Below are 27,479 nucleotides of genomic sequence, written 5' to 3'. Positions count from 1 at the left end.
TGCCAGTCTACAAACTGTTGATGTGGTCATCCACAAAGTGGAGATCATGGACGTCAACCGTCCAACTGGAGACTCACTAAAACAGGGGAAACGCTGTGGACAGGAGAGAATTCACCGAGAGCTAGGGATGTCTGAGGCCCAGAGAGAACACCAGGAGCGCCTTCATGCTGGAATGAGCCTGCCATAACTCAGAGGCGGTTCATGAACCTACTGATGTCTTGCTTCCTAACGTAACTACACAACATGAAACGGTGAGCGCCACTCATCACTCCATCACTGAAGCTGATGCGACAGACTGCACCGGAGTCGACCGTGCTGGGTTTTTCTCTTGAGGTGTGGGGTGTGCTCTGGTTACAGGTGCTATTAATACATGGTTATGTTTATTTTATTCAGTTTTTCTAATTTTCTCAACAGTTTGCATCAAGGGTTTTTCTTTTCTTTGGTCAATTTGATGAATATGACCTGCACTTGGTTCTGCAGCTGGTTGGACTTTTCAATGACAACTATCTATCTAGCCGCAATGATCAGATGGTTTCATGTCATTTCACAAGGTTTCGGTTTGTTTACGCGTGAGTAGAGTAAATACGGTTATTGATCACAAATGAAATCAAAAGTCAGTTCCATTGAATGGGCCCCGAGGCCATTTGTTCTGGGAAACAAAAGGTTCAGAACCCCTGGTTTCGAGCACAAACTGGCAAAACGACACAACGTCTCAAAGTGTTTTGAGTTTCCATGCTCACGTGTCTCTGGTGTCTCTAGTGTCTCAGCATGTTGTGTCAGGGGACAACACATCCTCGCTCCCACGGTGTCATATATTGATGTTGGGAAAGTGGACTTTCGCGTCCTATACTGACAAAAAAGGCAGCCTTCAGAGGTTGATGGTCCCTAACTGATGGCGGCTCCTAGCATTAGCGCTGCCTGTGAGAGTGTGCCCTCCATCAGTGAACCCTAATGGGGACGTGGAAGAGGACGCCGCCGCCAATATCCAAGTGTTGTCACCTTGGCAGCAGGAGAGCTGCATGTGTTGATGTGAACCAAGGCAGAGGAGCGCCTCAGAGAACCTATGAGGACCACTCCATCTCATCAAAGAAACAGGGATCCAGAGACTCAGAGTCGACCAGAGTCATGATCAAAGGTTCCCTGGATTCAACATCACTTTCAAACTACCATGGTGAACCACAGTCCACCACACTCTCCACAACTGTCACACGCCGTGGAGCTGGAGAGCACGGCGCTGTCACGGTCTCCTCATGTTCACGTGTGCAGGTCCAAAGCAGCGGGTGAGGCGCGTGTTGATCCAGTTTATCGTGAGGTGCAGAATTCTCATGGCGGGGAGTGTTTTTGCCGGTATATAGTGTAAAGTAAGTCCCTAGTGTCTGGTGCTCGATGACTCAATTGTCTGTGTTTGATTGGCTGGATCAAAAACCTGCACCACCCCGGCCCTCATTCAAAAAACATCCCACGATGACGAGGATCCATGCAGCAGAGAGACGTGTCAAAACTCTGCTCTGACTAAATGAATGAAAAAGCGGGGAATAAAAGGATGGCAGCGCTTTAGAGTCCCACCCTGCCTTCTGCCAGGAAGAGTGTGTGAATGAATTTGTTTGAGCGCACGTTCCACGAGCGCCTGTGATGGAGCGTCCTCTCTCACACACACACACACACACACACACACACACACGGCAGCACGAAAGGAGCCTGCTCCATCAGCCACGACTCCCTCAGCAAGGTCATGAAAGTATCAATCGATCAGAGGCTGCGCGGTTGATGGTGAACAAGACTGAATGAAGACGCACTTTAAATAAAAACGAAAATCTTATTTAAGAATTGAGCACTGTCTGAAGGACTTTTAACAATTTAACAATTCTTTCACTATGCTCTGTAAGACTGTGGTCACATGACGGCCCAGAAAAACAAATTATTGCAATAGTCCGCCAAAGTTCTGACTTTTAAAATGCTTGTAAACAGATCAGTCCGACTGCTGGAGAGAAACTGGAATTTCTCTGAGTAGCTGGACTAAGCTAGCATGTAGCCAGTAGCTGGACTCAGCTAGCATGTAGCCAGTAGCTGAGCTAAGCTAGCACATAGCAAGTAGCTGGACTAAGCTAGCATGTAGCCAGTAGCTGGACTAAGCTAGCATGTAGCCAGTAGGTGGACTAAGCTAGCATGTAGCCAGTAGCTGGACTAAGCTAGCGTGTAGCCAGTAGCTGGACTAAGCTAGCATGTAGCCAGTAGCTGGACTAAGCTAGCGTGTAGCCAGTAGCTGGACTAAGCCAGCATGTAGCCAGTAGCTGGACTAAGCTAGCATGTAGCCAGTAGCTGGACTAAGCTAGCGTGTAGCCAGTAGCTGGACTAAGCTAGCGTGTAGCCAGTAGCTGGACTAAGCTAGCATGTAGCCAGTAGGTGGACTAAGCTAGCATGTAGCCAGTAGCTGGACTAAGCTAGCATGTAGCCAGTAGCTGGAGAAAGCTAGCATGTAGCCAGTAGCTGGACTGTGACTGGACTGATGTGCGGCTGCCATGACGTCTAATAACCTTCTATACAATGGAGCAGTGGCTACATGCTAGCTTAGTCCAGCTACTGGCTACATGCTAGCTTAGCCCAGTTACTGGTTATGTGCTAGCCTCCTCCAGCTATTAACCACATTATCCATGTCGTGGAGGCCGACTAAGAGAAACGTCTGTCTACCGTTCTTCAACACAGTCATTTAAACAGGTGCACCTAAATGCTGAACAGCTAGATAGACAGACGGACGGTCGGATGGATGATAGATAGACAGACAGACAGATAGATAGACAGCCATAGATAGATAGGTGGATATGCCAGACATGGACAGACAGACCGATCCACCTCAGGTCTGTGTGGCGGCTCTGCCCCGGGGCCTCCCCCCAGCACAACACAAGGTCAGCTTTGTGTTTTCCCGCTTCACTCCACGCACGGGAGGCAATAATTGAGCAGAGAAGCCGCGTCACACCAGTCACGTCCACGTGACTCCCCACAGCCAGCAGAATTCAGTTCCACCCCCAGAGTTCCTCATCAGTCTGGACATCAGACGTTGACGTGCAGACACATGATTTCTCTTCTCTTCTCTGTTCAGTGGCGTCAATGTGACTCAAGCAGGCAGATATGTCGTCACCCCCCCCTCCTCCCCCAACACTCCCCCTATCATGACCGCCGCTCTCCACTCACCCACCTCGGCCTTGGCTGCACCACAGAAGCAGCACATCATCCTCCCGAACCCTCCACCGTGGAGAAGCCTGGGCTATTGTCTCAAGTGCATGACATCATGCCAGAACCTGAACACCAACCCCCCACCCCCCTCGACAGCCCCCCGTGCCTCCATCCCTGCAGGAGCAGCGCAGCATCATAACCATCACCCGAGCCGAGGTGAAGGGGGCAGCGGGGAGAGGTCACCTTCAGGGGAGGGAGGAGGGGGCGCGGGGGGGTCTCAGCAGCAACAGTGCGCTCAGATTTACCGTGTAGGTTCCGCTGCGATCACGAGAAGCTCGACTCCAGTCTCCTCCGGCTACACACCATCCAGCAGCTCCCAATCAGAAGGCGCGCTCGGCGATCCGATCGCGAAGGTGCGGCTGACCGCGCGTCGCGCTCATGGTCGGAGGAAGAGGAGGAGAAGACGCGTCGCTCAATGACATCGGTGTGCGGGACTCCTGCACGCGCCGGTCCACATCCCGTGGCGCGTTCCACACAGTGCAGCGAGCAGCCGAGCTGGGAAAGACCATTGTGCTGCTGGCGGAAGGGGGAGGTTTCTTAAAGTTGCAGATGTGCGCCTCACCGAGGTCCCCGCCCTCTGGTGCACGGCAGAAACCCAAGGATCCCTGTGAGGGGGAAAAAAAAAAAGTATGAATGGCGTTTGGGTTGAACCGACAAACCTCCGCAAAGTCTGCCCGCGAAAAACCCGCACACGCCTTGCTGTGGTTTACACTTTAGATTTCTTTCACTTCTTTATATTTTATATATAAGTCCCAGTTGAGATCCTCCAATTTAATGTTTTATTTTTCCATCTGTAGCCAGCAAGTTCGTTAAAGTCACTTTGGAGTAGTGTTCATTTGCTCGCCCATTTTTCAATTTAGTCCTGTACCAATATTAATCCTTCGTCTTTGTCACATTTTGTCATTCACATATCATTGTTGTTGGTCACAGCAATTTAGTCCAGTTTCAGTCAAACGAAAACTCAATGTACTTTAGTCAAGTTTTAGTCAAAACATTTCAGTCATTCTTTTAATGCCAGAGATGCTTATTGTTTGTTTTATTTATTAAAAAAATCTGGAATAATACGTCTCTTGAATAAATGGAATGAATGAATGCTATATTCAACTCAACGCTACTTTGCTGTTGTTGTTTCGCTTGTTGACTTAATATGCATTTATAAATCATACTTTCATGTTTTTTGTATTAGAAACACCTACAAAATAAGTATCAAAAAAGCATCAATAGGTTTAAATAAAATGCAAACTAAAGTATTCATAAAACAGACATAAAAAAAAAACCCAGATAATGGAGAGCAGCCACGTTTTGACTTGGATTGAATTGGTGACAATAAAAAAATCCGGCGTCCAGTTCGCCGACAAATGCGGAGAATGGAACGCGGGTGAAGGTCACTGTCCAAGGTGCTGAAGTGGCTCTGGCACTCGACGGGGACAAAACCCAAATGACGCAGTGCAAAGAGGAGCCTGGGGATTCGGATGAATTAAATGAGAAGAAGATCGAACACGTTACTCTCACTCCAGTAAACTAACAGCAAGGAAAGACTTGAGGTGTTTGAGATCAGCTCACATTTAAACTTCAGAAAACACTCTGCATGTCTCAGGTTTGAGTCGCCCTTCAGAACCTGAAGAAGGTCTCCTCAGTCCAAAGCCTCAGATGTTTAGGCAGCAGAGGAGGAGGATCAAAATCATCCGTCATGTCATCTAGACGAAGTGTCCTCACTTGCACATGTATGAACATGACATGACTGTAGTCGGCTGCCAAACAGTCTCATTGCTTCCATATGTAGTGGTTAGCGCATCACACTGTCACCTCAGACTCTCGCAGCCACATGGCCACTCGAATGAAGACACACGCACACGATACACCAGTGCTCAGGCGACAACCTGACCACTGAGACAAAGGCTTAGGACGGCATTATGTCAGGGAGTGGACCCCACAAAGACAAACCTGCATGTGTGCGGGCATGTTTTGCCATACTTGTGAGTACCAAGTCTTGACAATCTACCTTCCTGTGAGGACATCGGGACGTCATTAAAAGTAGTTCATTCTAACTGGGTTCCAGTCTGGTCCAGAGTCCTGGTTCAGGTGAGCCATGTGTTTTGGATGGTTAGGTTTAGGGGGAGAGGCTGGGGAAAGGGTGAAGGCCATCAGAGGTCCTCACAAAACAAGGATAGAACTAGGACTGTAAGAACGACTTTGCAACTGTGTTTCATCATTTCATCATTGTGAAGTTGCTTCAATTCAGCAGATCATTTTTGCTGCAGGGAAGCGAGTCCACAGACGACTATAGTGTTGTACTGCGAGTCAGTTCTTACTAGTGTTGTCGTACTCGAAGTTGGTCTTCATCTCAAGACCACTTTTTTTAGGTTATCTGCCTCGGACTGGTCGGACTCAGTATTTCTATTCAAGACCGGTTGAGACGTCGGACAAACTGTGGACGATTGTTTCACCAATGTGTAGATCAGTTTGAGACTCCTGTTACAGACTGTCTTGGTCTCGATACTCGCCACACTCCATAATGCCTTTGTCTGGGTTGGTGTGGTCTTGACTACAGCACTAGTCCTAACCCAAAATACGTATTGAGGGAAGGATCTGTCCACAGAACTGCTTGTTCGTGGTGCAAGGAAGGTTGCTGCATAAGAGTATAACACAGAACAATACTTCTGAACATTTTTGGGAACTGTGCCGAACCCTTTGAATGATCTGTGCAAAGTCTCAGTTGACCCTGTGCTAAGACACAAGAACAACATGAGCAAGGTCATTTCAGAGACAGTCAAAGTCAAGCCTGTGAGCGTGACCGAAGCCGCCACACGGGGGAGCCGTGCACCGCCTCCCTGAGGTCAGACATACGCGCCCAGAACACGAGGTCCTGGACTTCAGATTTGGGTCCTTGCTCACTGTCTTACTCTGTTCCTCTCCTGTCCCCGTGAACACCTACGAAATGGCCCTGTCAAAGTGACACAGTCTGAGTGGTGGAGAAAACTCCTGTTGCATCCCTCCCTGATTGGAGGAACTGAGGAGGACTCCAGTTGCCTGGCAACCGTCCAGAAGTGTACAGGGTCGAGCTGACGGATGGCCACTAATGCTTGGACCTCTGTTCTCCTGCGTCACACGCTCACACCGCAGTCCTGCTGTCGTCAGTCCCCGCCCCCCCCAGCAGCACCCCACTAAGGCGGAAAAGGCCACCGCACCTCCCCTTCATACAGCCACAGGCTGTGATTCAGACCGAGGGCGGCTGAGGTGTGGAGACAGACGGCGCTGTCGCAGCCATGCCACACGTGACTGAGTTGGCATCTCACCTCCAGCCCGACTTGTCTTTTGCAGCCGAGACCAGTTCGACAAAGACGTACACGGTCATGTTTGTGGTTAACAGCCTCCCAGCAAGGCTGGGCGGGAACCGTCGCTCCAGTGTCCTACCACGGCCCGATACTTGTGGAGTGTCTCTACTCTATGTGTCCAGAACAAATGGGTTCATTACTCCATTAACCATACTTAATCTGCTGACACGTAAACAAACCAAAACCTTGTGAAATGACATGAAACCATGTGATCAGCGCATTTGTCATGGAAAAGTCCAACCAGCAGCAGAAGCAGCTGCAAGTCATGTTCATCAAATTTACTAAAGGAAAAAAAAAAGAAAAAAGTATACTTGATGCAAACTGTGAATAGAATAAAGACAATAAAACCTTGTCTAAATATCATAAAATACAAATTATATGTTTTATAACTCCATAACTCCAAAGAAGATATAAGTGAACTGTAAATGAAAGTATGGCCATAAAATGTTAATTTATTAATTTATTAATTAAAAATATTAATTTTCAAAACTGCTTCAACAGGTGCTTTCATGAACAGTGTTTACTGTTGGGGGCGCCATCACTTTCTTTATCTCTGTTCCTTTCTAAGAACTTCTCCCATAGTTGGTAACTATCACAGATGTGCAGCTGTCAGGTCAATTCAGTGACTCACTACTGCCACCATACCTGGCTCATGGATTAGAACTGAGCGTCTCACGACCCAGACGTGTAAAACGGGCCTCTAGGGGGCGCTCGCGGCCCAACCATGGGCCCCGGCCTCATGGTTAAGAAATTAACCTTCATGTTATCCTCTCACAGTGTTGTGTGAGTACAGTGCGGAACCAGTCAGTTTTCCTCCTCTTCAGGCTCAGGAAGTCGGTGTCAGGAAACAGAGTCGACTGGAGGAACTGAACTGAACGGAACTGAAAGAACCTTTGGATGAGCAGCAACAACACATCCTCGCTCCCATGGCGCCATATATTGACGTTGGGAAAATGGACTTTTGCGTCCTATACTGAGGAAACTGCATGTTACGCACAGGTGTTTCAATGGACTGAAAGAATGGTTTCCTTCTGTAGTGTTCCAGACGGGGCGGCGTGGATCGTGCGTTGTGGAGCATCATGGAGAGAAAAAAAACATGTTTTACTTTATTATAGCTCTTGGCGCAGATTGTGTGTCACGGTCTCAAGCAGCAGCGGGAATATGGGGAGACACTGAAGAAGACTGGATGTTGTTTATGACCTTACGTGGGTCTCCTCCTTAGTGACGGTTCTGAAACTCACCGTGAACCAAAACGCATGTCCGTTTGATTCAAGCGTAGAATGAGTTTAGCACCACGCAATAGCTCATCCTAACGCTAACCTACGTCTTTCTCCACGCGTCGCGCTTCCAATGCGACGTGACGCGTCATATGCGACACTGAAGGCTGCCTTTTTCCTCAGTATAGGACGCAAAACTCCACTTTCCCAGCGTCGATATATGACTCAGTGGGAGGGAGGATGGGCTGTTTTCCTCCTTTGTTGTGGGCCACAGTTCCTGGCCAGATGGGACTTAAAGAATCATCTTAATCCAAGAAAAAACAGACGTCGCCTAAGATGGGTAGTTATGAAAGATTACGACTAGCTTTCCCTGCTTGCCTCCCATGCGGCCCCTCAAGGTCGCCGGGCACTTTCCTCTGGCGACCTCTGATGGATGACACCTCATGAAGGCTTTATGAGTCTGATGTCAAAGGGCCTTGTACTCTCACCTCCAGGGGGTTTCTCCCAGCCGCAGGATCGATTTCACACCTGACGGCTTGATTCATGGCCAGACATTGTGGAAGTGGAGCGACAAACTTAACGTCCGCTCTGTATCTTACACTCATCTTGTTCAGTAGCTCTTGAGCGTGACTCAACAAGCTGGTCTGTACAGACCACCATCTCCTCTCCATCTCCTCAGCGGAGCCGCCTGTGTGCAGACCTCCTCTAAGCAGCACATTTCCACAGTGATGTCACTTCCAACCAATGCTATTCTCCCAGATTTCAAGCTCATTCTTAAGAGGCTGCTGGCCTCCAACATGCAGGGAACACTGCCGCACTCAAATGGTGTCGTGAGTGATGAGGCTTCATGAAACAGTGTCCTGAATTTCAAAGCCCACTAGATGGCACTGTCTGCTCAAAAATCTTTGGATTTGAAAAACCACTTCACGGAAACCTCACATCAGCGCCACCTAATGAGCTCTGGAAATGAGGACACTGTTTCATGAAGCCTCACCAGCCCAACACTAGGTGTCGCAGCTTGTGATCTCCCAGACAGGAGAGTCTTCTTTTGCCATCCGTTCACACCACAGCAGCATGGAAGCCGTTTCATGACTCATTGTCGCAGCTGCAGTACTGACAAGTACCATCCAAAAAGTACTTCAGTGTGTTGTCATTTTTTTTTTCAGATTGTGTTGTGTGCGCTTTTTCAAAATGAAGTCCTTGCTTGAGTTTTCCCGACAAGCTTTGCTGCTCCATGATTTATTCATGCCTCCAATCTGGTGGAACCGTCCTCCCTGGACGGCTGGAATCAATATGGGCCACGGAAACAGAGCTGCACTACGTTTCTGTGCATGATGCCGTTGATGCTGACTCCAGACTGGCTCTTGTGAGCAAGGGTGAGCACACGAACCCGCCACTGCTGGGTTCCAGGCGCCAAAGTTTCCGCTGAAAACACCTTGATATACTGCATGTATGTGCACAGCATGCTAGTTTGCCAGAAGCTAAACCTGAAATTCATGAATTCCAGGACATGTAACACTGATGGGAGAACACTGCGCTACTGAGATGATGAGCCCAAACATGTTGTCATGATCAGCGACAGCATCATGAACAACCACAAAAGAAGTCTGTGATGAAGTGCTGTTGTTGTGCTTCCCAATGATTCCATCATTTTCCCCTGACAGCAGGGTGGTCTGCACTTGTTTATCCTACTTTGTGAGGACCAATTCTGGACAAAACACCAATCCGTGAGAGGACTGTATGACTTTGTGGAGACATTTGGCTGGACCCCACAAGGTTAAGCCTCAATTTCAGGGTGAAAAAGTCAAAATATCCAAGTCATTATGATTCTGTTCCAGTCTGGTTCAGGTGAGCCATGTGTTTTGGATGGTTAGGTTTAGAGGGAGAGGCTGGGGAAAGGGTGATGGACAGGAGAGGTCCTCACAAGGATAGCGAAACAGACGTCTGTGCATTTGTGTGTGCATGTGCAGGTGTATTTAAGCACATCTATCCGAGTGAGGACCAATTTTGGGGCTTTTGTTGGTCCCCACAAGGTAAGGCCTTATATTGGAGTATGGAGACTTCAATATATCGGGGTGATTCTAACTGGGTTCCAGTCTGGTTCAGAGTGTTTTAGGGGGAGAGGCTGGGGAAAGGGTGATGGCCAGGAGAGGTCCTCACAAGGATAGAGATTCCGCAGCCTGGGCAGATAGGTGCCTCCTAAATGAACAAAAAAGAGTGGAAAAGTCTCACCGTGATCCAGTCTGTGTTGTGAAGTGTTCAGCTGTTCTGAGCTCCTTCACTCTCTCAGCAGAAAAGACCAGGACAGTCGATGTGATCCAGGTCGGATACAAGCGGGTCACTGAAACAGAATTAAAAAGTCACACCAGAAAACTGTATCTACACTTATTAACCATGCAATTCAGCTCCCTGCAGGAGGGAAAAGGGTTTAAACCTGCCAAAAAATGTAACATTTTACCAAATAGAAAGAGAACATCCATAAATAATAGTAATAAAAAAAGCGTAACACCGCAAGCAGAAAATGAATGGGACGAACGCTTCACTGGTCAGTGCATGTAGAGATGTCCGACATCAAACCGGATTGATATAAAATAATAATAATAATAAAAAAAGCCCACGGTGATTCAAAGCTGTGGCTCCATCAAGGTCGTTTCAGGCCTCTCATTGTCAAAGTGAGGCGGACAGACTGAGGCACGGCGTCTCCTAGCAACAGCTTCTGAGTTGGAGCCGTGCGGCAGCAGAGTGCAGTGGCGCCGCTCCGTGGTGGAGCCGAGGAACTGACGCTAAAATACATCACCAATTCAGGAGGCAGACGCAAGATATCCGCTTTGTCCGTTCAGTCTGAGAGTGTTTTGCGCATTTTGTGTTTGGGGTCACGGTGCCAGAGAAGTGCAATCTACACACTCATGGAACAAATTGACAAGACATGAAGAAACCTCTATTGCAAACTATTTATTTTTCTAGAGTTTGTATTTCACAGTTTGAAAATATATTTTCATATTTTTCAAATCTTCCACTTGTACCAGTTTGTATTTTTTTTAAATGTTGGTAAATGCAAATAAACAGTTGTTTATGCAACAGTGGCTGGGAAGTACAAAACACATTTACAAACTCACTTAGCAAACAATTTCCCCAAGTTTGTAAACATGTTTGCACAGTGTGTAAATTTGTTTTAACATCTTTCTGCATTTGGTGGAGTCCCAATGGCAATTGGTACAAGTGGAACAGTTAAAAACATTGAAAAGACATTTGCAAATTCTCAAAACAAATTCACAAATTGCAAAAAGCCATTGACAAACACACGACAAAAAAATAGTCTGCTAAAGAAGTTTTTAAAGTTCTTCCAAGAGTTTGTAAATTTGTTTCAAAAGTTGTAAATAAACAGTTGTTTAGTACTACAGTGGCTGAGAAGTGCAGAGCGCATTTACAAACCTTTGGAATAAATTTACAAACACTTTCACTAATGCTAAGTGTATTTCCAAGTTTATAAATGTGTGTGTACAGTTTCTAAACTTCACATCTTTCTGCATTTAGTTGAGTGGCAATGTAGTGGGACAAAGTGGGACAGTTAAACTCTGAAAACAAATTTACAAACATGGAAACACACAAACACAGGAAAAATTAGTTTGCTGAAAAAGTTTTTAGATTTGTTCCAAGAGTTTGTAAATTAGTTTCAAACGTCTGTGAATGTGTTTTGCACTTCTCAGCCAGCGTATAAAACTGAAAACAGAATTGTCTTGTTGCGTAAAACACAGAATTCCCCGTCCACACAGCATCATCTGTTGAGGATGACCACAGCTCTTCATGTCACTTCCTGAATATTTGATCGTGTCGTGACAGTGATATTCCCTTGAAACCATTTGGCACAATGGAAGAACCAAAGGCAGCAACCTGAGAGGATGTTTGGTTTACTGGAAACAGCTTTGGATTGTCTGTGCAGGAATTTTAACAAGCACAGAGGAACTGATGAGGCGTGGCGCGAATACAAAGAGCGGTCATGTGGAAACGCTCTACAAGCAGGCCAAAGGAGGTGAAGTGGATTTGCTGCCTGTCGCCTCAGAAGTGGTTAAAAGTCGCAACGGTCTCCTCAGCTCTGCAGCCGGCGCATTTTGTGAGGAGGCGAGATGTCGCTTCAAAGTGTTCTCAGTGGTCTCTCTTGTTTTGGGAAGAAGCCCACCTACTGCTGGTGCAGCTGCCTCCACATGCCCCCCACCCCGCGGTGGCCTGAGAGACCCACGACATGCTGCAAACATGCTTAAGGCCACGCGAGAGACTTTCCCCTAATGACTGGAAGAGAGCTGGCTTTGTTCCCGCTGGGCTGGAAGGGAGGGGAGGCCCTCAGCCAATGAGGGGAGAGAAACAGAGAGAAGCGCCCTGACGGCAGAGGGGAACTTCTCGCTCGCACTGTGTGGTGCAGAAGACTCTCTGGAACATGGACGGGGCACAGATGAAGGCTGAGAGCGAGGAGAAGAAAGAGGAGGACGTGGTCCACCTCAGGAGGCAGATTGGCCTCCTGCCTGCCATCTCCATCATCATCGGGACTGTGGTGGGCAGTGGGATCTTCATCGCTCCCAAGGGGGTCCTGATGAACAGCGGCAGCGTGGGTCTGTCTTTGCTGGTCTGGTTGTTGGCTGGGCTCCTGTCCATGTTCGGTAAGATGGTTGTCAACTTCTCTGTAGAACTTCCTCTGTCAGTTAATGGCTCTAACAACGTTGCCATCACTAGAAACTGGAGAGGTGGCGCTGCCTGTCTGTTGTTTTGGTTTTCCCAGGACTGACATTGTTCTCTAAGTCAGTGATTCTTAACCATAGGGCTGTGTCCCATGGTTGGGCCGCCAGCGCCCCCTAGAGGGTCACTAAAAGTGTTTCTGTTTGACACCTCTGGGTCGTGAGACGCTCAGCTTTAATCCATGAGCCACGTATGGTGGCAGTAGTGAGTCACTGAATTGACCTGACAGCTGCAAATCTGTGATAGTTACCAACTATGGAGGAGTTTTTGGAAAGGAACAGAGATAAAGAAAGTGATGGCGACCCAAACAGAAAAAAATGTTCCTGAAAGCAGTTTTGAAATTGCAACACTTTCATTTACACTTCACTTATATCTGCTTTGGAGTTTAAATTAAATATTTTATTTTTATTTTATGATATTTGAGATATTTGAGAGATATTTGCTCTAAGCCATGAGGATCCTCAATGTGACACTCCAGAGTGAGAATCAGATTTATTGCCATGGTCAGTGTGGATGCCACCAACCAGGAAAGGTGCAGCCAAAAACATAACAGTATATAACAATAATAAAATAAACAGAAACAAATAATAAATAAATAACCTACAAACTTCAGGGACTGATCACAAATTCATCTCAATACGACTCGCTCAGCTTGGGTCCCTGAGGAACACTAGTCAGGTGCTCCACTGTGATGATGACAACCTTCAGCCTCTGATGCGCTTTTCACATGGCTCTTAAAGACCCCAACAGACTGTTCCACCAGGTTGTTTCTGAGCTGGAACTCCATCAGAGACAGTCCAGGATAAATCAAATAATAATTGTAGGTGGAACTCAAATGTGTTCATCGGTATTACTCATCTTCTAATTCAGAATATTTGATTCCAATGGACACTTTTTGTGCAACTGAGGTGTCAAACTGAAGGGGAAATATCTGACCCGCAAGGGCTTCGGTGTTTTTTTTTCTTCTGGTCATGTCCCTTTTGGGTTAATACCGACTCAACATAGAGAAGAATAAAGTGTTTATCTCCCATAAACATCCAGCTCCAGTCTGCCTCTGTTGTTGTTTGCATTGCTGCTCAGCTGGAGGCGGCATCACTCTCAAGAGGCAGTACAGGAAGTCAAGTTGACAGTTGACTGAGAAAAGTATTTGGATACCATGTCCGGAGATGCTTCAAGCTAAAAGCAGCCCCAGGGAAATAGGCACCTCAGACGCTTCAGAGAGGCGTCTTTCTCACCCCTTTGTTCTGGAGTAAAGGTCCAACATGGCAGAACAACTAGTCATGCTCAGTCAGGACTGGGCGACTGAGAAGGGAGCGAGGCGTCACTCACTCCTCCATTCCACCGGTTGAAAGGTAATGATTCTGCGTAAACGTCCTCCTCCTCACTGACGGTCAGCTGACTCCTCACTGTGGCTAATTCCAATTGTATCTGTCATCATTTTGGGTTTGTCTGAATTTCTACGGAGCCCTGGAAGTGACATGCATGACTTTATTTATTTTTTTTATTACGAGATAGCAGTTATTTTGAGATACTTTTTACCTTGTGATAAATCTTTATGTCAGAATTTAAAAAATAAAGTTGTGCATGTCGCTTCCAGGGACACGTAACACGCATAGCTTAGCCACATGTGGTATTATTTTAAGTAGAAGCCACTTGATCAGAGGGTTAAAGGTGCAGAGACTTTGCCGTCTGCAATATTCTGACTTGCAGACAGTGAATGACAATGTTGACAAACAGTTCGGAAGCCATGGGAGACACAGTGGTTACAGGAGGATGTTACAAAATGCTTTGCCAGAGAAGCAGTTACATTTATGATTGTATCTCGAGATAACTGTTATATCTCGGGATAAAAAAATAAATAAAGTCATGCGTGCCGCATCCAAAAATATGAACACATGCATGTCACTTCCAGGGCTCTGTAGATTTCTTGTACGAATATATATATATATATATATATATATATATATATATATATATATATATATAGTGGTGGGACATTCACGAGTTAATCGCGATAAATTAATCGTAATTAATGCGATAAAATCTTTTACTTTAATGTAATTGAATGGAACAGTTTTCTCTCCAGACAACAGGGAACCTTTGTCAGTGCAGGAGTTCCTGCTCCACTGATCCCACTGATGCAGCAGACACGTGGCAGCTAGGATGAGAACAACAACAACAAACATGGAGGAATCCTCCCTGAACCAAAGCAAACAAAAGCATCTGTTTGCTTTGGTTCAGGGAGGTTTTTCACTACACAATGACCAGGGTTTCCACCACTCTGAATGGACTTGAGATTCTGATACAAATATTATCAAGACATGAAAAGAGCTTTAGTTGAAATAAGGTGATATAGAAACGTGAATATAACCACAATTGTAAATTATAGTGCTGTTGTCAAACTGATGCAAAATAAACAATATTTTGTTTGGGCTGTGTGAATTTGAATGAATTTGGTATATTAGTGAAACTAATGATGGACATTTAAGCAACAAAATATTGTTGTTTAAATGTGTGTGTGTGTGTGTATGTATATGTGTGTCTGTGTGTGGGAGCAAGTTAAGATGTTTTCTTGGGTTTGGCGCCCCCTGTTAAGTCATTTGAAGTCTCTGAGGGGAGGAGAGGCGGCGGATGTGTCACGTGACAGCTAGTTTCAGTCACTTTGGCCCTGCAAAAGAAAGGGCTTGAGCCATGTTGGAGTAGAAGGAACGAGCTTGAGTCCGTTGAACTTCTCCTAAGTTTTGGTTCTGATGGCGAAACGGTTTGTCACCGTTTTCTTGTATTTTATTCTATATTCCATCAGACAATTGATGTGTGGTTGTGTATATGTCCTGTCCACGGGCACTTGGTTGAGAAATAAAGACATCGGTGGTCGATACCTCAAGTCAATCTGAACCGGAACAAAACTTTGTTTACTCCAGAACATGGCGTGTCATACCGCTCCATATCAGGACTGGCAGACCTGCGCTCTACTGTCCATTCAGCAACTCTAAACAACGCAGTCCAGTCCACCAGGCCGGTGCTCACTCTTGTTCTCGTTCGTAATGACCCGGTCAAACTTCGGAGTGAGACCTCAGCTCTGTGGGAATCCTGCAGCTGTATTTAAAGAACCCCAGGAGGACAAATATGGAGTCAATAATTGACCAGCGCTGCTTTCACCCACCAGGCGCCCTGTGCTACGCTGAACTGGGCACCACCTTCACCAAGTCAGGGGCTCACTACACTTACCTCCTGGAGACGCTGGGACCACTGCCAGCGTTCCTCAGACTGTGGGTTGAGTTCCTGTTCATCAGGTTGGTTGTGTTGCAGGAGTAGTTTTCCCACTCGAGGCTTTTATCGCTAACTGTTCCAAGCGTTCCTCAGGCCTGCCGTGACCTCCTATGTCTGCCTTGCTTTTGCTCGCTACGTGGTGGAGCCCTTGTACGCGCCATGTGAAGCTCCAGCAGTACTCATCAAAATCGTGGGCATCCTCGCCATCAGTAAGTCGCTCGAACTCGGACAGTGTTGTCACTGGCCGCAGCAGATGCTTTATGACTGTGTCTGCTCAGCTTTTGTGGTGGTGGTCAACTGCTGGAGCGTGAGCATGTCCTCACGCATCCAGGTGGTCCTGACCTTTGTCAAGGTGTTCGCCTTGGTGCTGATCATCGTTCCAGGGATGATCGCTCTGACCAAAGGTAGGACGGGCGCCACGCGGGGTGGTGGGTGAGTCTCCAGTTCTGATCCGTCCCCACGCAGGAAAGACGGACAATTTCCAGAAGGGTTTTGAGTTGGAATCCTTGACTCTGGGTCGCCTGCCGCTGGCCTTCTACAACGGCCTCTACGCTTATGCAGGATGGTGAGACGGAGGTTCACGTCCTCGCAGAGTGATGAAACCGTCTTCCAGTTAACACGTCCACTCTGTCTTCAGGTTCTACTTAAACTTTGTCACGGAGGAAGTCATCAATCCAAACAGGTGAGCCACAGCATTAGAGCAGTTCCTTTCACCGCAGTCTCTGGTTCCAGACTGGAGACTGAATGGAAACTCTTCTTCTTCTTCTTTCTCTCTGGGCTTCTCCCTTCAGGGGTGTCCACAGCGGATCATCTTCCTCCATCTGTCCTCTGCTTCCTCTTCTCTCAAACCTCATGTCCTCCTTCACCACCTCCATCAATCTCCTCGTTGGCCTTCCTCTCGACCTTCTGCCTGCCAGTTCCAACATCTCAACATCTTCCTACCATCTATATCAGATGTTAAAAGGAAAGCTGGTGTCCAACTCACTCACACAGGGGGACAAGTCTGTAGCTGGCGCCCCAATAGTCTTAGAAAATGCTTCTCCACTTTAATATTTGGAGGTTCATTTTAGCTTATCCGTGGGTCACTAAACTTCACTTCCACTCTATACATGTTACCAGCCATATTTATAGCACACGTCACCCATGTGGCCATGTGTGAGTCCTGCATGGGCCAGGAAGAGTGAGTCAGTGGCTCAGAGACAGTTGCTCTGACAAAAGAAGACAGTCGAAGATGCTCAGGTTTCCATTGGGAGTGACTAGGAAGGATAAGCTCTAACACTCTCCTACAACTTCCTGTTGTGGTTTAAACACCCAACACCGTGACTAGCAAATCACTAGTGGTGGGTCCTGCAACAGCTCACGTGCTGGTGCGCGTACTGCTTTAAGACAATCAGCAGGTGTCAGTATTCAGTGACATAGTATCAGAAACAGTGTCATTGTGTCAAAACGCTTTATGATACCTCATTTACCCATCACTACAAATCACTGCTCACTTACCGAACATTCGACGTGGTCTCCCACAGAACCTTCCCTCTGGCGATCATCTTCTCCATGCTGATAGTGACGGCTCTGTATTTGATGGTCAACGTGGCCTACTACGCCATGATGTCGCCTGCCGAGCTGCTGATGTCGGACGCTGTGGCCGTGGTCAGTGCTCTGAATGGTAACAAGAAAACAAGATGGTTTTTCCATGTTTTGAACCACCGACTCTCCGCGCAGACGTTTGCTAACCGTGCACTCCAAGGCGTGGCCTCCGTCATCCCCATTCTTGTGGCCCTGTCCTGCCTGGGAGCGCTGAACGGAGGCTTCTTCGGAGCACCACGGTAACTTGACCCGGAGGAAGCCCCTCTGCGTTTCTCGGGTCTCACGTGTGCTGTGACAGGATGCTGTTCGTGGGAGCCAGAGAGGGCCACTGGCCACAGATCTTCTCCATGATCCATATCCGCAGACAGACACCTCTGCCCGCAGTCCTGTTATTGGTAACACCTCCTGAACTCAGCACATCTAGATGAAAAGCACTGACAGACTGTGTGAAATGTCGTCTCCAGTATCCTCTTGTGGTGCTGATGATTGTCATCGGAGAAATTTACCAGCTCATCAACTTCGCCTCCTTCACTCGATGGTTCTTCATCGCCTTGGCAACGCTAGGAATGCTCATCCACCGATATCGCTTTCCGCTCCACCCACGGCCTTTCAGGGTCAGCATCAGTGATCACCTTTCCCCTTCACCTGACTCACTCCTCTGCTCTCGTTTCCCCCTCAAGGTGCCGCTGTTTGTCGCAGTCACGTTCACGGTGGTTTGTTTCTTCATCGTGGGCATGTCTCTGTATTCGGACCCCTGGAACACCGGGGGTAGTTGTGCCCTCACACTGACTGGGGTCCCCATCTACTACCTGGTGGTTCAACAGTATCGGCTGCCTCACAGATGGAGACATGCATTCAGTGAGTCACACAGCCAAATAAAACAGTGTTCACGATAGAGTCGACCCCACCGCGGCAGCGAGTCCACTCTGAAGTAATTTACACGCTCTTGTTGGAGACACCACCACTGACCCAACGTTGTACGTTTAATACAGATTCTTAAGCACTCGCTGTCCGAAGCTATAGCACAGCATCTTGGCTTTTTTTATTGATCTACGCTCTCAGGTCCTTAAGGACAACATCACTAAAACAGAGGATTTCGATACGATGGAACCTCCTCATGGCTTTTGGTGATCTTTAAATATGAAAAGCACAAAATAAAGATCATCATAACTTTGTATATACACAAATCTAAGTTATTGGAGCAGTTTTTACTTTAGAAAACAGAGGATTCATATTTTCATACATTTGTTGGGTGGATTTTCTAATGGGTGGATTTTTGTTCTTCAATTTCTGAACAAAATAAAACATTTCAAATAGAGTTAAAAAAAACAGACAAAAAACTAGGTTTAATCAAAGAATGTGTGTATTTCTCCTCAGACTACTGCAACAGACAGCTGCAGATCCTTCTCGAAGTGGTCCAACAGGAGGTCAAGACTTACTGAAGCACTGAAGATTGTAAATGTAGGGGAAAAAAATGTATTTCATTTTCTTTTGACTGTCATTATAAATAAAATCATTTTGGAGTACAAGACCTGTTTTACATTTAACAAGTATTTGTTGTGTGTATTAAACCGATCAATAAAAGGCTTGTCTTCTTTTTCATACTCGCATGAACATTTCAGAATATAAAATAATACACAAAATTAATCTGAAAACACATTTCTGACAGATATTAAAAGCAATGGTGATGAATTAGAAGTGAATCGGGAACGTCTTGACAGGTAATGATGACATTTTGAACACCAAAGCCCCAGTTCCACCGCAGCCATGGTCAAATCTGTAATGTTTTTTTTGTAAGAAAGGGCCGTCCTGATGTTTGGATGTCGGTCAAACAACCCCATCACGGGGTCGTGCGTCCGCTAGAGCTTCAGATGTGGTTTAGAATCTTTTGCTTCAAATCCAGCAGAGCAGTGCGTGTGCTTCGATGAAGCATTAATCTCTGTGTAAACACTGAAAAATGTATATTGTAAGTTCATTTTATCGCGAAACACATAAATTAATTTTGAGCGCCGTGGTCACATGCGGAAGTGACAGAAAGAAAAAGGCTCTCAGCTGAACGCTCCTCCCGAACACTGAATTGTCCTGGTATTTTTGACGGAGGCACAAGACATTTATTAGAACACATGCACACCAAACGACTTAATTCTCGACATCAGGTTCAACCGTTCACACATGAACAATCCTACTGCGGTTAGTGCTACTCTATTGCTAAACCTGCACCATCATCTAAACGTCCCTCGACAGGCCATGCGTATTCTGTATCGACGTTTAAAAAAGGTCGAAAAGCTACGATATATATATTCAAGAAATGTGCAAATCAACGTACTTTTCACCTCCAATCCGCCGTTTAAAGCAGAGACAGGAATGGGAGAAAAGCACCAAAAGACAAGAGAGAAAAGTGACACGGGAGTAAGATATTAGATTATGAACATTTACCTAAAGCAGGGGTCTCAAACTGATCCACAGAAGCGCCGCAGTGGCTGCAGGGTTTTGTTCCCACCCTGCAAGCACATGTAGGTTAACCAATCAGGCGTCAGCTGAAGCAAACAGCACCAAACTGATCACAGCCTTCAAGCACCTGATGGGTGAGATGGTGTCCTCTTGACCAGCTGGAGCAAAACCCTGCACCTACTGTGGCCCTTCGAGGACCGGTTTGACACCCCTGACCCCTGACACAGTCGTATGTGTAGTTTACTGCAAGCAGGAAGTCAATATGTGTGGAACCGGCGGATAATATGCAGTAACATGATACTTGTGATCAAATATTTGTGCTAGAATGGCAGTGTGCTCGTTCCAAATGTGTACCAACTGACGCCACCAGGGGGCGCAAGAGAGCTCACCCAATGTTAAATTTAGATTCAACGGAATTGCCTCTCCTGTCCCGTTTAATAACATTTTCAAGTGATGCTTTTCGTCGTCCAAGAGTCGGTTGCGCTTCAAAATGATCATGTCGACATCACTTATAAGTCAGTTGAGGAAGGACCAGCTGATGTTCGCCATCCCCAGATCTTCGTCTTCCAGACCAGTGAAGCTAATGTCCACCAGAATCTTACTCAGGCTGTCGTTCAAGGTATCCAGGACCAGCCCCTCTGTGACGGAGCGATTGGCCTGAGTGGATCCCGCGGGCTGCAGCAGTTCTCTTGAGCAGCTGCCCTGAGGGAATCGGACAGGAGACTCTCGGGCCAGAGCCGAGCTCTGCATCTCTCTCGGTGATCCGAACAGTGCCAAGTCTTTGAAGGGGGTGCTGTTCAAACTGAAGGTGGTGTAGTCATGGGAGGGCGTGACTGCTGGACCGCCAGGTGTGCGGATGGGGCTGAAGTCTAGGATGCTCTGGCCCCCTTTGCTTAATGGGGTCACCTTCCAGGGCTCAGGGAGAACTCCAGATGGGGTCTTGCTCGGGGTGGATGAGTTCACCTGACTGCTGCTTTTGATGGGGGTCTTGAAGGAGTACTCGTGGTCTGGGCTGAGCTGCTCATCCGCGGCTACCTCTTTCTTCTCATGGAGCGTGGACAGGTCAGAAGCCAGACCCGAGTCCAGGAAGGTGCTGTCCGGGCAGATGAGGACGGGCTCCTCTTGCAGAGAGTGAAGCAGGCACTGTTTGCGTCGAGAGCTGCTGGCTTGTCTTCTTGGGAGGGATCGAGGAGTCCTGCTGAGATCTGGACTGTAGACCGGCTGCTCTTCAAGCTCCACCTTTGTTTCTTGACTGTGGGGAAACACAGTCCAGTTGGAGGCATCACCGAGAGCGACCTGTCGCAGGAACAAAGAAGACGGGATTCAGGTGATGATATGAAATCAAAATCCTATATAGTGCCCCTTCAATATGGGGCAATATGTCAAATCTGTAATGACATTGTACTGCTCAATATTACATTTTAATCTCAATTAATTGCACTGAACTTGAGTTAACTCATGATTAATGGCAAATTGCAAAATCACACTTTTGCTACAGTCTGTTCTACATTTCACTTGAAGGAAGATGTTCTCAACCCCAGAGGGGGCAATAATGTTTTCCTCATGCAAACATTTTTTACCACAACAACCCAAGATAACAGATACAGTCAGAAACACTCTGTAGAAGAACCACAACGTGGCTCAACAACATGCCAAAAGCATAACATTGGAAGCATTGAATGTCCACCTTGTGTTGATAAAAATATTTCTTTAAGTTACACATAAAACAGAATATATATATTAAATATTAAATTTAATATTATAGAATTGAAATTCTTATACAAATATTTTCAAGACATTAAAAGAGCTTCAGTTTAAATAAGGTGATATAAAAACTTGAAAGATGCAAAATAAACAATATTTTGTTGTTTAAATGTATGTATGGCTCCATCATTTGATTCAGTAATATACCACATTCATTCACATTGAAAAATGTGGCTTCTTATGTCAAATACTCTTGTACCATTAAACTGCTGTCAATGCAATGGATTAAAACTTGACAAGTCTGGTGAAAATGGGGTTCAACTTTTACCTGGGCAGAATGTGTATCAATGATTTAGTTATACTGTTATAGTTGCATTTGCCCCCTCCAGCTTTCAATGTCTGTATAGTACCATTATAATGGTCATCCATTCTAGGTTGGTTTACCTTGGGAGCAATTCGAACTCTCTTCCCTCCTCTCAGAGTGTTCTGTCTCTGATCTGGGCAGGAAGGAGCAACCTGGGCTGAGGGGCAGGGAGGGAGGTAGACGGAAGGGACGGGGATCTGGATCGGCACCAAGTAGCTGGTTCTGGGAAGCAGAGGTTTTATCTTCCTCTCTGCAAAAATAAAAATCAATACAAGTAAAAACGGTTCTCCTACATCATTTCTCTGTCATCACTCACCGCATCCGATTGGTGTTTTCCTCAGATCAGGGATCATCTTCTTTTGTTGCTGTAAATATTAATGAAAAGCCACTCAGACACCAAGCAGTTGATGCTTTTTACTAAACAATATGCCCAATGATTTTTTCCACCAGTAACAAATGGACTGAAATGCATATCTATTTCCGACACATTTTGTCTCCAGATTAAATGCTCAAAGCTTTACAGGACGCTGTACGACACATCACTCAATAGACAACACGGAAATGCGACGTAAAATATTGACTTAATAAATTAGCAAGGTGTGCAAGGATCACTAATATCAGACGACTACACAATACAAACTGGAATTCACTTACTTGTGGTAATAAAAGCATTGACACAGGGACAGGAGTTGTTATAGGGTCACAACCAGGCTGTAGAAAGAGAAGGAAAAAAAAACAGTGTCAGATCCAACTTACAAAATGAAGGGGGACATTTTGTTTGTTGGGATTTTTCTCTTGAGAAGGATGATGATGCATGTTTTATTAAGTAGCTTGCCAGGCTCACAACAAGGTCACCAATTGAGACACTGTCAGGCGGTTTGGACATATGGAGAGACAGTAGAGAGACGCTGGATGAAGAATTATAGAAAAGGAGCCAAACAAGGTTCATGGATGTGGCAGAAGAGATGAAGAGCAGAGGGGAGACTGGGGAGGATGGTACAAGATAGGTGACATGTCTCAGACAAGACTTATTTTTCACAATACTACAGAATTATCAACTTGAAATGATGCTTAATATATTTTACCAACCATGTTAAAGAAAGCTCTGTGTGAAGTGGCATAAGAAGACCCACCTTAAATGCCTGATCCAGCGTGAGGCACCGGTTGGCTTCAGGTTTGATGGTCCAAAAAGAAACCTTCCCATCTGGTGACGTCTCTCGGATGAACATATCATGGAGGGATAGGTTATGCCGTATGGAATTCTGAAACCAAGACAAAATGAAAGCTCAAAACCTGAAACAAATGCTGAACCTCAGAGTGACAAGTCACCTTCCAGCCAGGCTTGGCAACCTCTCTGAAGTACGGGAAATGGTCCTCGATCCAAGTGTAGATCTCCTTCAGAGTCATGCGTTTCTGTCTGTGGCTGTTTATAGCAAACTGGATCATAGCCATGTAGGAATACGGTGGTCGCACAGACGTCGCGTTCTTCTCATTGACTTTTGATCCCGTTTGCTTCTTTTGCATCTGTGACAAATGCAGAAAACTTGAAAGCTCAACTAGTGTTCAGGTTTGAGCCACGACTGTAAGAATACGATTACATTGATGACACTATTCTACAAACGTCTTCATTGTGAAGGCATTTCTACCTCTCGGTGGAATTACCTGAATAGCCTCTGACTGATTCTCGCTGTTTTCCTGTCGCACTGCAGGCTCCGTTTCACTCGCACATGAGCTCACTTTTCCCAGCCATTGAATGTTGGTTAGGCTGTCGTCTGGAGTGGGAACCTGCTGTGTGTTTACTGAAAGCAAAAGCATGGACAGCTCAGGCAAAATGACAAACAGCTCAGTATTCAAAGAGTGACACATACATTCTTCTTTAACTTGCTGCTCTGCTGAACTAGTCGAAGTGCTGGCATGATCATCTGCCACTGGTTGACAAATAGTTCCAATGTCTTGGTCCCCACTTCCATTCAAAAGGATGAACTTGTTTGGGCCCTGAGTGCCACTCTCTTTTCCCATGGCGGTCAGAAAACTGATGACACTTTGGAGATCTGCCTCCTTGGGAACGACAACTACTTGTGTGTCAGACATCGTAGGGTGATCCATGACGTAAACTCCGTCAGGCACGGTCTGGGTGGCGGCAGGTTTCTGCACATCTTGAGAGTCTGGGGCATCAGACAGATTTGGCAGCTTCGTTGGTGGTGGGTCATTTTGCTGAAAGGGAAGCTTTCTTCGTTTGAGGATGAGTGGTCTCCTCGGGCTCCTTCTCATGGTCGTGCAGTCACTGTCCCTTGGTGGTCACATAAATTCTGAAATACATAAAATCATCAAGCATAAGGCAAACTGTAGCTTAGTTCAGAATGACTGAGCCAGTGGCTCAAGTTAAGTTGGTAATAGTCTCTTTAGTTACATGCAAATTAGGACACGAATAGCAAAACATTGTACACTCGTTTGTACTGGAGTGTAACAAGCTCAGTAGTAACCGTTATAACAAGTCGCATAACATGATAAAAACCCGCACATGTATATCATTGACGATAAACAACAGGAAGCTTGTGAGTTATGTTTGCAAATGAACGTTAAAGTCGGGCGTTCCCCCTTAATTCGGCGCCCATATACGTCACCGCACGTTTAGAAACTTTCTTGGCGTATGTAGTGTTGTTCTTAGCTGGTTTCCGTTGCATTAATATACAGAAAGTGCTATATTTACTTAGTCGCTTAGCTCTCGGCTCATGCTAAGCTAAGCTAGCTTAGCGGCTCGCTGTTACGTTCAAAACGACCCTCGCTCTTGCTGCCTCGTTAAAGTTCGCAATGGTGGCCACAAACCTTCATATTACTAGAATAACTCTGGTGTTGAGCGTTTCGTCGTTTGTTCAGAAGCAGCTGGTGTGTCGCCCGGCTTTGTGCAAGCCGAAGCCCTTTTTGAATTTTGGCGCTGTGGGTGCTTGCCGTCGACAGTTTTCTCACGTGGTAGGAAACGAACCAATGGTTGCCGGAAAGACTGCACAGCGGAACCAATCACAGCCCACAACAGTCAAAACCCGGAAACAACCAGAGCAACAAGACGGGAACGCTAAAAGTGGGCGAGGGTGATCAGAAAGCTGCGTGTATTACTTTTCTTGATCGTATCTACAGTATGTTTTAAGCTGAAACATTTGGAGGTAAGAACAATGAAGGTCCACCTCGGCGAACTAGATCGTCACTTTCTGAATTTGTTGCACGGTTGTGGTTTTAACTAAGTGGACATATTTCACGGCTGTAATATAATCATAATATTATTATTATTTCCAACCATCCAGGCATGAATCCCATTAAATGCCCCGCAAAACGAACAAGACAGAGAAGCCACCTCTGCGGTTCCGGGAACGACCTAGAGGGGGAGCCAATTTGCAGAATTTTCCTGAGGTGCGTGCAGCACTGAACCCAAAAGATTATTTTGCCGAAACACAAGCAAGTTCCACCTGCACTTCTTGGGTAAGTTGTCCGAGCTGTTACGAATACGTCCTCTTATTTCATTAGAAAATGAAAATTGACAATCCACATTACCATCGGGGTTAAACACTAGATTAGATGTGATGGTTTATCTCTACTGTTTTTCACACATTCTGCCATTTGTTGACCTTGATACCGACAATGTTGAGAACTGACATATTGAAAAAGTCGAGACGTTGCTTTCATTAGTTTTTCTTGACAAGAATAAGGGAGTCAGGGCTGTTTTTCTTGCAACTCAAAATTGCAGTTATGCTCACAAGCTTAATTGTCATTTTTTGCATTTTATTGATTACTTTTTTGTCTTGGTTTGTTTTGTTTGTGTTGTGTATTTGCTCCAAAGCATTTCTTAACACTTGTTTACTTTAGATTTTGCTCGTCTATTTTATATTAACCATATTAACTTCTACATTAACAGTTTAGGGAATATTTTTAATGAACTATTCCACTTTAATGTCTCTATTTCAAAAGGATGTAGATTAAGAACTGAGGCGAAGGCATACTGTGAAAGAGAAGAATCTTCAGTGTGAAGCTTGGTGTGGAAGTAAATTCACTGATCTAATTTATGTACTGTGACTTCACCAGGCGGTGGCGATAGTATACCACATAACTTTAACTGATGTTTACACACTCAAGACACTCTTCCTCATTGCTCAAGCTCAAGTGATGATGGCCAGACATCATCACTGTCGTTTGCGTGTGTAAAATAGTGACTACATCTGGCTTCATATTTCCTGTTTGGCTTGCTTAAATGCTGCGACGCTGCCTTTGGTGGCTATTGGGGTAATGGGTTAACTAATCTGCGCCTTAGCACTTTTACTTTTCAACACTAACTCTGTTTTTTGTTTTTTGTTCTAGGTTAGTCCACAATTTGACACTTCCCTTCCGGTGGCTCCCAGAGGGAGGCGGCGAAGGCGATGTCTGTCCGTCGCCAGCGTTCTTGATGGTAGCACTCAGCTTACCAGAAAGAAAACAGTGTGCAAATACTCCTCTTTATCATTTAAGTCAAGGGAAAGCAACCACTCACACCAAACAAAGCAGAAGAAGAATGACACCCATGTTGCTGCATTAAATAACCCTCTGGAGTCCGGCCTTGTTCCAAGTGTACAGCAGGACAAAAGTAAGAGACCATTGGAGAAAACTGGAACAAGCAAGCCATCGTCTGTTGCTGCTTCTTCCTCCATGCGACTGAATGAAACTCCAGCAATCAAAACAACACAAGGAGTTCAAGTCCCTTCAGTGTCTTTGTATGATCAAACAAACACTAATGATGCAAGGACGGTTGATCCACCGCTTGATCTCCAAAAATCCATCCCTGAACCGGTGTCTGTCTGCACGCCACACTGGTTATTGATTCAGCCGAGCACACCACCATGTAGCCAACCCTCTGATATTTTAGTGGCCAACACACCGGAGCGTCACTACGGTTTGAAGGTGACATGGAGGAGGAGGGAGGAATTCATGATCTTCTTGAAAAAGAGAGGCCATTTGTCTGACTCAGATGTGCAGAAACATGACTGAGTGGTGACAAAGATGAGTTAACAGCTGTGGGGCATGTACACATGCTTCTATCAGAAGTATTATCTGGTACACATGATTTATATTAAGATCACTGATCGTGTTTGTGAGAGTAATGATGTCGAAAATAATAAAACATTTTGCAAAACATTCATGAGTGTTTTTCCTTTGCAATTTTTGACATTTTATGTTGTATCGAGAGGAACCAGCTGAGGTGTCTCGGGCATCTGATCCGGATGCCCCCTGGACGCCTCCCTGGGGAGGTGTTCCGGGCATGTTGGGGAAGACCCAGGACTCGCTGGAGAGATGATGTCTCCGCTCTGGCCTGGGAACGCCTCAGGACCCCCCCGGAAGCGCTGGAGGAGGTTTGTGCGGACCGGGAAGTTTGGGCTTCTTTGTTCCGAATGCTGCCTCCGCGACCCGACCCCGGATAAGCGGCAGAAGAAGAAGAAAAAAGAAGAAGATGTTGTAAGGCATTTTTTTCTGTGCTCTGACTCGAGTGCCTTTCTGTTACCCCCAAATCCAAATAGCTCTGTGAGTTATTTCAAAACAAAAACAGCGGTTCGTCAAACAGCTGATCCCACCCTT

General features: G+C 46.0%; 4 protein-coding genes across 7 annotated transcripts in view; 2 read left to right on the top strand and 2 right to left on the bottom strand.

The window, feature by feature from the left end:
- ppfia2 (PTPRF interacting protein alpha 2) overlaps positions 1-3,693 on the bottom strand; it is an 89,847-nt gene extending 86,154 nt beyond the window's left edge. For both annotated transcript variants that reach the window (XM_053862498.1, XM_053862497.1), the window contains exon 1: positions 3,477-3,693. The gene's annotated coding sequence lies outside the window, so the exon portion shown is untranslated. The remainder of the gene's footprint in view (positions 1-3,476) is intronic.
- An 8,487-nt stretch (positions 3,694-12,180) lies between these two features.
- On the top strand, positions 12,181-18,933 carry si:ch73-352p4.8 (cystine/glutamate transporter). The gene is made up of 12 exons (XM_053863839.1): positions 12,181-12,435; positions 15,678-15,804; positions 15,875-15,990; positions 16,060-16,185; positions 16,247-16,346; positions 16,419-16,463; positions 17,305-17,428; positions 17,501-17,604; positions 17,664-17,760; positions 17,830-17,979; positions 18,046-18,223; positions 18,743-18,933. The coding sequence occupies exons 1-12, from the start codon at positions 12,216-12,218 to the stop codon at positions 18,805-18,807; spliced, it is 1,452 nt and encodes a 483-aa protein (XP_053719814.1). The 5' UTR covers positions 12,181-12,215; the 3' UTR covers positions 18,808-18,933.
- On the bottom strand, positions 18,744-24,851 carry foxm1 (forkhead box M1). Of its 2 annotated transcripts, XR_008414431.1 has the most exons (10): positions 24,711-24,851; positions 23,753-24,193; positions 23,547-23,683; positions 23,214-23,408; positions 23,018-23,146; positions 22,539-22,595; positions 22,201-22,249; positions 21,965-22,134; positions 20,206-21,112; positions 18,744-20,059 (listed from the first exon to the last, which is right to left on the bottom strand). XR_008414431.1 is itself a non-coding variant. In XM_053863838.1 (9 exons), exons 2-9 carry the CDS (start codon positions 24,153-24,155, stop codon positions 20,333-20,335), a joined length of 1,920 nt encoding a protein of 639 aa, XP_053719813.1. In that variant the 5' UTR covers positions 24,156-24,193; positions 24,711-24,851; the 3' UTR covers positions 18,744-20,332. The 2 variants fall into 2 exon arrangements, 1 of the variants encoding a protein (XP_053719813.1); XM_053863838.1 differs by having other exon boundaries at positions 18,744-21,112.
- A 66-nt stretch (positions 24,852-24,917) lies between these two features.
- rhno1 (RAD9-HUS1-RAD1 interacting nuclear orphan 1) lies at positions 24,918-26,992 on the top strand. 2 transcript variants are annotated; one of them, XM_053863525.1, is made up of 3 exons: positions 24,918-25,045; positions 25,184-25,289; positions 26,232-26,992. In XM_053863525.1, exons 2-3 carry the CDS (start codon positions 25,200-25,202, stop codon positions 26,892-26,894), a joined length of 753 nt encoding a protein of 250 aa, XP_053719500.1. In that variant the 5' UTR covers positions 24,918-25,045; positions 25,184-25,199; the 3' UTR covers positions 26,895-26,992. The 2 variants fall into 2 exon arrangements, with proteins under 2 accessions (XP_053719500.1, XP_053719499.1); XM_053863524.1 differs by having other exon boundaries at positions 25,184-25,358.
- Positions 26,993-27,479: the final 487 nt, after the last annotated feature.

Source organism: Synchiropus splendidus, chromosome 4 (genome assembly GCF_027744825.2).
Source record: "Synchiropus splendidus isolate RoL2022-P1 chromosome 4, RoL_Sspl_1.0, whole genome shotgun sequence".
Classification (NCBI taxonomy): Eukaryota; Metazoa; Chordata; class Actinopteri; order Syngnathiformes; family Callionymidae; genus Synchiropus; species Synchiropus splendidus.
The sequence above is the reverse complement of the archived record's forward strand: the minus strand, read 5'-3'. Positions and strand labels throughout refer to the sequence as shown.